We start from the raw sequence: 10,124 nt of genomic DNA on the forward strand, positions 1-10,124 counted from the left end.
TTTTTTTTTTTTTTTTAAATCGAGCGGGTCAGGGCGTTTTACAATTTGTTTCTTCGAGTCCACACGGAGCCGCGGTCACTAAAGGAGAACATGCCTCGAAGAAGACAGGTACGAACAAATGTAGGTCGCATGAGAAGGTAACGGCAGCTACGTTAGCCGGACCAGCTAGCTGGTTCCACCATGTTCCACTCTAAAATCCGACAATTTAACGTGCTAAAGATTTTGGCTTTAACCTCCTTTTTTTTTTTTTTTTTTTTTTAATAAATATAACGATTCATTGTGGATACTACGTACGCCGAATGCATCGTAACACTACGTTAACTACGGCTACGCAATGATATGTGACTTAATACGGGACGCGGACCTTATTTTTAAGCACTACACCTCAAAACGCTGGATTAGTCAACGCAGCTCGGCGCCACGGTCTGTTAGCCGTCGTGGACAACAGGAGCAGTTTAGCTCTTGTGACACGCTGGGCTCACTAATGATTGTTTGAAGCGCTGACCGGACTCACGACTTCACAGTTTTAAGTTTGGCATCTGTGACGTTATTTGAATCGCTGTCTTAAAGTGACCAAATGCTGTCTGCGGGAGAATAAATGAGTTTGGTAGTTTGTCGTTAGTGACAGCCGTTTAGCCTCCCGGTAAACCGTCTTAACGGAGACCGAACAGCTGATTGTGTTTGTTGTGATTGTAGTTATCTGAGTAAAAACGGTGGGTAAACACACAAATAGCTCTTGTTACTCAAGCATCACGTTGCTTCAGATTTTTTTTTTTTTTTTTGGCCTGCTTTTTTTTTTTTTTTTTAATGAATCCACAATGAAGAGTTATTATCTCGCATATCTCATTAATCGTGCTGTAAGACGGACTTTTAGTTGCTGTCTTGTCTAATTAAAGGTCACTGACACTTGCTTTGGCACATCAACTGGAAAATATTTTGACACCGTGATAATGTTTTTGTGTAGGTCGCCTCTCATTTTAAGTTTTTGTTCCCTGATAGAGACATATGCCTGGAAGTGGTTCAGATGGGACAGAAGACTCTGACTCCTCCGCTGAAAGAGAACAGACCAACAGTTCAGAAAGTGATGGGAACATGACCAAGAGACAGCGCCTCACCAGAGCCTCGACTCGCCTCAGCCAAAGCTCTCAGGGTAGGTCTCCGTGTCCCGAAGGTGCTATATAAAGCTCGTACGTTGTTCTCGATCCCTGGTTAATCATTTTAGTGGTTTGACTTGTTTCCCCCCCCCTCAGATACTCTGGACTTGAAGCGGGCAGCGGACCATGATGAATCCCCACCGCTGACGCCCACAGGAAATGCGCCCTCCTCTGAATCTGAGCTGGACATCTCCAGCCCCAATGCGTCTCATGATGAGAGCCAGGCCAAAGATCAAGCCAACAGAGACTCCGATAAGGACCTCTCCCATCGACCAAAACGCCGCCGCTGTCATGAAACGTACAACTTCAACATGAAATGCCCAACCCCAGGGTGTAATTCTCTTGGTAAAAATGGCTGCCTTTTTGCAAATAAAGATCCCTGTTTAGTTGAACATATGGAATATGATTTTTTTTTTTTTTTTTCAGTTCTTGTACCATAAACTTTCTCTCTCTTCTTGCTCAGGTCACCTCACAGGAAAACATGAACGTCATTTTGCTGTATCAGGCTGCCCTCTTTACCACAATCTTTCTGCTGATGAGTGCAAGGTGAGTGCTTTAAAAACATCCTTAATCTTATATTCTTCGATTGATGATCCAACGATATACTTCAGCTACGTGTCGAGAATAATTAGCCAGGATAGCCAACACTATATCTCATTTTCTTGATATTATATAGTGGTGTTAGTTGTCAGTTTTTGGCCGGACCACAACAGTGTAACCAAATGTATAAACACGAATGCCTGTCACTGACCGAGTGAGTGACAGGGGAATCAAGTAATACCATTGGTCGGCCAAATAAACACTGCACACGCAGGCACTGCAGCCCTGAACTTCAAATGCCCATATTGGTTGGATGAGACATTAAACTAACGTTACCCTGCTTAGCTCCCTGGTTCAAAGTCTGTGTGATGTCTGATTGACCTCGTGTGTGAATCGTGTAGGTTAATTTGTTCGGAGAATTACCGGCGAGCGAATGTGTGTTTTCACGTTTCTATCACGCCTCCTGCGCTTTCTACCCTGGCGTCAGCCCTCACCTAAACCAAATGGAGTATTTCCAACAGGTGAGATCGCGTTTGACATGAACAACCTCCTGTTGTGTGCTGCATGTGCCACTCTGGACAATGTCTGGCGAAGCATGCACAAGGCCTGATGGAGACGTTAAAGCACGCCCACCTGTTTTCTGTGAATTCTCTGGAATTAATTTCATATGAGAATAAATTGCTAAAGTAACCAGTAGTCAGCCAAACGCCATGTTTTCCTGAATATGTTTCAAAGTAAAATCCCTCTAATGTTTTAAATGCGGTCTAGCCATGTGAATTGGTAAAATGGTTCATGATCATGAAATTTTAGTAGACCGTTGTCATACAAACATTAATCATCATGCCATCTAATGCCATTGAACATGGGGAAATAAAAATAAAAACTCCCATTTATTTTTGCTTTTAATTGCAAGGGGCAGATATGACAAAAATAACAGCTTAAATATGCAAATCTGTTACTGAAATATGCGGTGTTGTCCACTCACGTGCCAGTTAAACATTAAATATGACATTTCTGTTGGTTTCATCCAGCTGTTTTTATACTGATGGATGGAAACTATTCCAACGATTATGCAAAAGGATGCAGTTGCCTCAAATATTTGTCAGCGACTATGTAATAACCGAGAGACCGGTCCATATTCTAGGTTTTGACCTAGTCTTTGTTTAAACTTGTTGCACTTGGCTACCCATTTGTACCTCGTCATCTTCTGTGATTGTTTTTCCTCCTTCATGATACAATCCTCATAATAGTTATGATGTTTGTACATACATGTTACGTGATGTCTTTTTTGGTTGTTCTGTAATTAATTGGGTTTAATTTTATGTATCAACAAGTAACAAAACTGAGTCCAACTTTGACTTAAAACGGAAAGCTGTCACTTTACATTGAAGGATTCAGCTCTTCCTATTCATGTTAATAGCCCAGTTTGTGGTTTTAATTGTGATTAGAAACAAGCCTGTTCACTGAAACTATGGTACATAACCATCAAACCTAAACCATGCAGATTCTCCTGTGTTGTTAAGATTTCACCACATACTTCATCACTTCTCTGTGACATTCGTTATCTGTGTACTGACTCATTTTTCATTTTGCTGTGAGCTCATTGGAGCTCTGCTGCAGTTGAAACGATGAAGTAAAAACAACACAATGAAAATAATATTAATTCTACTTTATTGTTCAGTGAATATCGATTTGATAGATAGCTGATGTTTTGCATGCGGTATGCATGTAAAGTTAAAGAAGGCCTACTTGTTCAGCTGGCTAATCACAGAATTCAGCCGAACACCGGCAGAACAACACCGATGATGGGATAAAACTGCACTTGTTATTCTCAACCTACAACAAATGCCATGAGTTCTTACTTTAACATGTTGCATGGGATAATACATACATATAAATATTTAAACAAAGGAATTTCCTTTCCTCCCGTGGTGTTGCATTTTCCAGTTGGTTTGCTGACTTTGGAAAGTTAAAGCCAGCTCAACATCACGTTAACAACAACATCACTGAATAATCACACGTTTCTGATGCGTCTTTTTTTCTTGGCTGATGTCTGCAGTGCCAGAGAGAGAGAGAGAGAGAAAGGTGAAACAGGCAAACTGATCACAGAACGTGAATGAAAGGTTCAAAGACGGATTCGTCGGCCACAGAGCTGTACGAATCTGGGTTTCTTTTACTGAATGTGAAGCTCAAACTAAAAGCCCCACTTTCATAACGTCTTGGGATCACACTCAAAGTCAACCCGAGTGCATTGTTATGTATAAAGGCCTAACACCTGAAAAATGTGCAACAGTTTTAGCTGCATCTAACCTCTATGTCAGGGAGAAATAACAAAACTGAAGGGGACACTATAATCCATACTTGACCCTGCATTGTCAGGTGAAAGCCATCAGCCGTGAGAAACAAGAAGAGGAGGTGAAGGCACAAGAAGAAACCAACTCGCGCCATGCAACTCGTCACCAGGTAGGCATTTGTGTGTGTGTGTGTGTGTGTGTGTGTGTGAATTGCATCACATTAATTTAGTTTAGCAAGCATTTGAATTTTATGTTAAATTCTTTATCACCTCATCTAATGTGCTAATATTCTGTATAATGTAGAGCTGATTTTCTGGGAATTATTTCTGTTGTCGTTACACAATTCTCGTCTTAACTGGGAAGTAAATAGTTTATTTTTGTCCTCATTTCCAGACACCAACATCGAAACAGAGCAAATACAAAGAGCAGGTGGCTGAGCTCAGGAAGGGGCGAAACTCTGGCCTGCAAAAAGAGCAGAAAGAAAAGCACATGGTACATCACGGCCACTCCGACACGCACATGTCCTCTGTCTTTCTGTCACTCTTATGTTTTGCTGTTCCCTCTGGTGTACCATTGCACAGCTGGCATGTTGTCTCATCTGTTTTTTTTTTTTTGTCCTGTCTGGTCTACAGGAGCATCGGCAGACTCATGGCAACACCAGAGAGCCTCTGCTGGAGAACATCACCAGTGAATATGACCTGGAGCTCTTCAGGAAAGCTCAGGCTCGTGCATCTGAAGACCTGGTAATGCAGTGTTTTATATCTCCATCACGCTTACAAGAAATACCCTTTTGCTTTTTAGAACTGGACGAGTACGAGATACATCTTCTGTTTCCACAGTTACTCTTGATTTGCATAGCCAGTTATCGTTCAGTTTTCCAATCCTGTCAGTGTATTAGTGCACCAACTTTGACTTGAAAACGCTGATCACACACGTTGGTTCTAAAACCACCAGTAACACCAGTGTTTTCCATCCTGGCCTCCCTCCTGCAGGAGAAGCTGCGTATCCAGGGCCAGATCACCGAGGGCAGTAACATGATCAAAACCATCCTGTTCGGCCGCTACGAGCTGGACACCTGGTACCACTCGCCCTACCCTGAGGAGTACGCTCGTCTTGGTCGTCTCTACGTGTGCGAATTCTGTCTCAAGTACATGAAGAGCCAGACCATCCTCAGGCGACACATGGTGAGAGAACATAGGTCAATATGTCTGTAAGATATCTGTTCTATGAAAAATATGTGACAAACTTACTGATACTTTATAGTAATTAAAACTAAAGCTCCACAAAGGCAAAACAAATTCTTGTATAGTTACATGTAAAGGTTGGATCGCTCCTTATTAAAAAAAAATTGGTTTGAATTCTTTGTACCTGACCTTTTGATAATATTTAGCAAGCGCTTTTTTTCCGTTTATATTTCATTGCCTAATAGTACTGCATCATGGCCTTCAAATAAATGTATTTAAGATATATGTATCTGTTCATAATGAGTTGTTGGGAATTAACGCAGATGTGTGTTTTATTATGTGTCTGTTCAGGCCAAGTGTGTGTGGAAGCATCCTCCAGGAGACGAGGTGTACAGAAAGGGGTCTATATCGGTGTTCGAAGTTGACGGCAAAAAGAATAAGGTGGGAACACTCAGGCTTTATACTTTGTATATTTCTTGGACAACTCACAGGGACCTTTTACTTTTAAGACAAATAAACCTCTATAATAAAGTAATGAATTGCGATTATGTCCCCAGATCTACTGCCAGAACTTGTGTTTACTTGCCAAGCTTTTCCTGGACCACAAGACACTTTACTACGACGTGGAGCCTTTTCTCTTCTATGTCATGACTGAGGCCGACAACACCGGCTGCCATTTAGTGGGATATTTTTCCAAGGTAACAGAAAAACAAGGATAGGTCTATGTTACATATATACATCATAAATTTACCTTTTAGAAGGTTCATATTTTGTATAAATCTCTTCTCTGTTCAGAACCATCAAAAATGTTTTTACCTTTTTATTCAAGGAGAAGAATTCCTTCCTGAACTACAACGTGTCCTGTATCCTGACGATGCCTCAGTACATGAGACAGGGCTTTGGAAAGATGCTCATTGACTTCAGTATGTATATTCTATTGATCTTTGTTTGTTTTTTTTGGTTTTTTTTATCAATTGTTTACTGTTCTGAAATATAAATAAATTGTGTTATTGACATGTTCAAAGAGGGACCAGGTAAAACCAGTATTCTTTAAATAGTACGTTCTTCTGTCTTGTGGCCGTGTTGCTGACCCTTTGTGCGTTGTTCAGGTTACCTGCTGTCCAAAGTGGAAGAGAAGGTGGGCTCACCGGAGAGACCCCTGTCTGACCTGGGCCTCATCAGCTACCGCAGCTACTGGAAGGAAGTGTTACTCAGATACATGTGCAACTTTCAGGGCAAAGAGATCTCCATTAAAGGTGAGTGAGACAACACAGACCTCCTAACTAACACATCATGAAAGCTTAAAATGTCTCGGTGTCAGCATCTAAAAGGCTTATTACCACAGAAAGATTAATTTCCACATATTCAATGAAGTAGATGCACGCATACAACAAATATTGACTTTTTTAATATTTGCTTGGTGCACAGAGATCAGTCAGGAAACTGCTGTCAATCCGGTGGACATTGTGAGCACCCTGCAGTCTCTTCAGATGCTGAAGTATTGGAAGGGAAAACATTTAGTACTGAAGCGACAGGTAAGATGGCAATTTGTTATTTTAATTGTTGAAGTTTCCTTTTTGAAAGACGTAAGAGCAGGCTGTTAATGTATGAGGCAAAAATAAACATGCATAGAAATAATTTTTTTGAAAGATAATGTTCATGTTTCTGAATTCCCTATCTAAATGAAATGATAAATCCTAAGTACTAGAGAAAATGAGCCTTTTCTGCTGGTTAAAACAAATCATTTATCTTTTTAAAAGCAACATTTTTATACCTGTATTCTTTTTTTTGGTTGAAAAACTCTAAATTTAATTGTCTGACAACTGAGTCGTTGGTCTTTTATTCATCCCAGGACTTGATTGACGAGTGGAAAGCAAAGGAGATCAAGCGAGGCAATAGCAACAAAACCATCGACCCCAGCTCTCTAAAATGGACCCCTCCCAAGGGGACATGAGCACTAAGATCCTCAGGCTACTGAATAAACTCACCTCCAGCCTCACCAGCCACAAGTAGCCTCGACCTATGAACTGTCAATAAAGATCAGTAAGCTTTTTCTTTCACGTTTTTACCTGTTCATTTCTGTGTCATGAATTTTCTTTTTTTACTTTTATATTTTACTTTCTTTCATATTTTAAGCATCATACGTTCCAAGTCGAATGATTCTTGACTCAAACATTGTCAAACAATTAGCAGTAAAGAATCTGTCCTATTTCCTTTTAAATCTGCTTACATTTACTTAGCTCTGAATGTTAAATGAAAATGGTCCAGTGCGGTGGATATCATGAATGTTTTGCTTTGCAAAGATACATACCTACACATAGCAGCATTTACAGGTTATTTTTATTTCTTACAGGAAATGTGCATTTTGACGATGGTAGCTGTTCTAGTTTGAGAGTAACACAATAATTGTTAGCATGAAGTGAAACGATAAGCAGGGTGTATTTTTAGGAATATGATTTATGGTAACGTCGTCTTTGGTTGGTGTAAAATTGTATAGATCACAATAATGTGTACTTTTTTTCTATAGCTCCATCAGTACAGGATTTGGGTCCATTCCTCTGGTGAACCTGCCAAATAATGGAAAAATAAACTCAGATATTTTTGATTTGTGGAGAGAGAAAAAAATAAATAAAACAACAATACCACTGTAAGAATGCACATAGAAATAAAACAACCTCAGGTATTTATACTGACACAATCATACCTTGCTTGTGTGGTTTCTCTGAAGCGTGGATCGCAGTGGTTGTTGCAGATGGAAATATTCTGGCTAAAGATTCTGTAATAAACAGAACACATTTTAAGAGTACTGTCTTTGCCTTGTACTTTTAATCATAGCTGTTTAATGTGTATTAGCAATTTGATATTTTTAATATCAATAAAGCTGCCTTGATATTTTGAAATAATTGACATTTTGATTTGTGGTATTTTTACCCACCACCACTGGAAATACTTCCTCCCATCAGGCCCACAAACATCTCTCCTTTATTTCCTACGAGCATAGAGAAGATGATCACATTTACAAAGTAGCACTTTAACATGACGCTCTAAAAGAAATCAGGAATAATAATGAAATATCTTTAAAGGCGTCACTATTTTTCAGAGACAATTTCAGTAGAGAGAAATGGCGGGTTTTTTTTCAGCGGCGTTTTACAGCAGCTTGAAAGCAAAGCGCAGATACTCACGTCTATTTACTTTAAAAGGTTTCTGTGTACCTGTGAGAGAATAAAACAAGCCAAAATCATCTTCAGTAACGCGTCAGCCTATTCATCTCCATTGACATAAAGAAATGAAATTGTTCACAGAAACACACTTTAAAGAAAAGAAAGTAGTTGTTGAATATTTTTTTTTTTAATGCAGGAATGAGTTTAGAGGCCACCTGAACGTTTCCCCATGAGTCCATAGAAGCGAAGAGCTTTAGCTCTTTTCATCAGACTGGCTACCGGGTTGATCAGACCTGTTTCCAGTGACTCCTCCTGTCAGAAAAAAAAACATTTCTGATTAAACTTTTTAAATTTACAAATATTTTCTACTCTTGACTTTTTTTTTTTTTTTTTTTTTAAGGTTAACCCATCAATCCAGCAGAGATTATCTTTTAAATCTTTTTATTGATTTTGCAAATACTTTAGGCAGAAAAGGAGAACAGGAATACCCCCAAGAAGTTGGGATATCCAGGATATTACATTCAGTTGTGTGTTGCTTGGAGGTAGTGTAACTGTGACAAACTGCCACTGAATACAGAAATTACAAATACAATGAACAAACAAACACATCACTCTGAGGCGATATGGTATAGAGACTGATTCAAACAGAGACAAAAGATCTCCAAAACAACCACGATAACAACAACAACAACAACAACAAAAAAGCAGAGATTATCAATGTTTTTGCCAAATATTTTTTATTCTTAGGACACTAAGTGATTCTTACCTGCCAGTCTTCGGATAGTGCTTTCTCCTCCTCTGCACTACAAGACCATCCTTGATAGGTTTGCACCAGGGCGCAAAAAGCCACAACAACAAACTGGATCTTCCAGTTATCCATTTCTTTGTCAAGGAAAAATGCTTTGCTTGGTTTTCTCTTCAATCAAAGCAGTATTCTTTGGCTGGAAAGAACTGAAGAAAAACACATTTGAAAATGGTGTTGGCAGGATGTGATTCAGTATTAGTTTGTCTTTCCCACGTCTATCCAGCGGGCATTTATACCTTTAACCCCCTGCTACTAGACCCCTCCCCTCTAAACACGATTACGCACTTGAATTCGTTGGATTAAAAAAATAATAAATAAATAAAATCCATATTTTCAATATAACAACATTTGTGTCGCATCTAGCTTTTCACCTTAAATACTTTGTAACCATCACACATGAAAAATCTGACAGTGATTCAAAGATTACATTGGATTCAATAGAATATACTGTCATTCTTCTGTTATCTTTATTACTGGAGCTGGGATGTCATCCAAAGATTCACTAAAAACCACATGTTCAATCATATTAAAGCTCAAATATTTACAATCGAGATGGTCACCTTTCATTTCCATTTTTATTGGACATCTGGATCGCTGTTAGGTCTAAAAATATTCTCCGGCTGTTCATTTGTGACCTTGTGATGTGCACATGCTCCTTTGATATCACCGAGGACGAGGGCAGGACAGGCGGGCGCCGGGGCTTTGAGCGACGCTTTGCAAATATAACCATCTACTTTGAAGGTTTTATTGGTTAGCCAACTGACTTGGTGAATTGCACGTTGTGAGGTTTTAATAAGCAGGACAACACAGGTGCCTCTGAGGTCAAACGGGGTGGATTAGATGGGTATTGTTTTGTTACAATTTAGCATGTAAGTGACGCACTGACGGTTAAGTTGTGCTGATGGTCAGGAGTCAGACACAAGGTGATGGAAAAAGTAGTCAAATAGAGAGGTGAAAGTGAAATGAAATATTTATGAATTGTGTTG

The 10,124-nt window shown here is 39.4% G+C and overlaps 2 protein-coding genes across 3 annotated transcripts; one reads left to right on the top strand and one right to left on the bottom strand.

The window, feature by feature from the left end:
• On the top strand, nt 1–8,079 carry kat7b (K(lysine) acetyltransferase 7b). 2 transcript variants are annotated; one of them, XM_069691416.1, is made up of 14 exons: nt 1–108; nt 1,000–1,150; nt 1,251–1,499; nt 1,618–1,700; nt 4,074–4,157; nt 4,382–4,480; nt 4,621–4,731; nt 4,981–5,172; nt 5,524–5,613; nt 5,730–5,870; nt 6,002–6,095; nt 6,282–6,428; nt 6,601–6,707; nt 7,025–8,079. In XM_069691416.1, exons 1-14 carry the CDS (start codon nt 91–93, stop codon nt 7,124–7,126), a joined length of 1,668 nt encoding a protein of 555 aa, XP_069547517.1. In that variant the 5' UTR covers nt 1–90; the 3' UTR covers nt 7,127–8,079. The 2 variants fall into 2 exon arrangements, with proteins under 2 accessions (XP_069547517.1, XP_069547515.1); XM_069691414.1 differs by having other exon boundaries at nt 20–120.
• Nucleotides 7,656–9,293, bottom strand: LOC138616851 (uncharacterized). The gene is made up of 6 exons (XM_069691418.1): nt 9,100–9,293; nt 8,549–8,645; nt 8,355–8,384; nt 8,108–8,161; nt 7,877–7,948; nt 7,656–7,739 (listed from the first exon to the last, which is right to left on the bottom strand). The coding sequence occupies exons 1-6, from the start codon at nt 9,211–9,213 to the stop codon at nt 7,705–7,707; spliced, it is 402 nt and encodes a 133-aa protein (XP_069547519.1). The 5' UTR covers nt 9,214–9,293; the 3' UTR covers nt 7,656–7,704.
• Between the last annotated feature and the right edge of the window lie 831 nt (nt 9,294–10,124).

Source organism: Brachyistius frenatus, unplaced genomic scaffold, assembly GCF_029030835.1.
Source record: "Brachyistius frenatus isolate BFR_SWC_R1_liver_20210118 unplaced genomic scaffold, ASM2903083v1 Contig_11, whole genome shotgun sequence".
NCBI lineage: Eukaryota > Metazoa > Chordata > Actinopteri > Embiotocidae > Brachyistius > Brachyistius frenatus.

Bases quoted from the DNA above. Each gene is read 5' to 3' on its own strand.
- kat7b (XM_069691414.1), top strand. From the start codon at position 91: ATGCCTCGAAGAAGACAGGTACGAACAAAT. The intron at 4,158-4,381 runs GTAGGCATTTGT...CCTCATTTCCAG, and splicing joins GCCATGCAACTCGTCACCAG to ACACCAACATCGAAACAGAG. The intron at 5,173-5,523 runs GTGAGAGAACAT...GTGTCTGTTCAG, and splicing joins CCATCCTCAGGCGACACATG to GCCAAGTGTGTGTGGAAGCA.
- LOC138616851 (XM_069691418.1), bottom strand. From the start codon at position 9,213: ATGGATAACTGGAAGATCCAGTTTGTTGTTGTGGCTTTTTGCGCCCTG. The intron at 8,646-9,099 runs GTAAGAATCACT...TTTTTCTGACAG, and splicing joins CACTATCCGAAGACTGGCAG to GAGGAGTCACTGGAAACAGG. The intron at 7,949-8,107 runs GTGGGTAAAAAT...TGTTTATTACAG, and splicing joins AGGAAGTATTTCCAGTGGTG to AATCTTTAGCCAGAATATTT.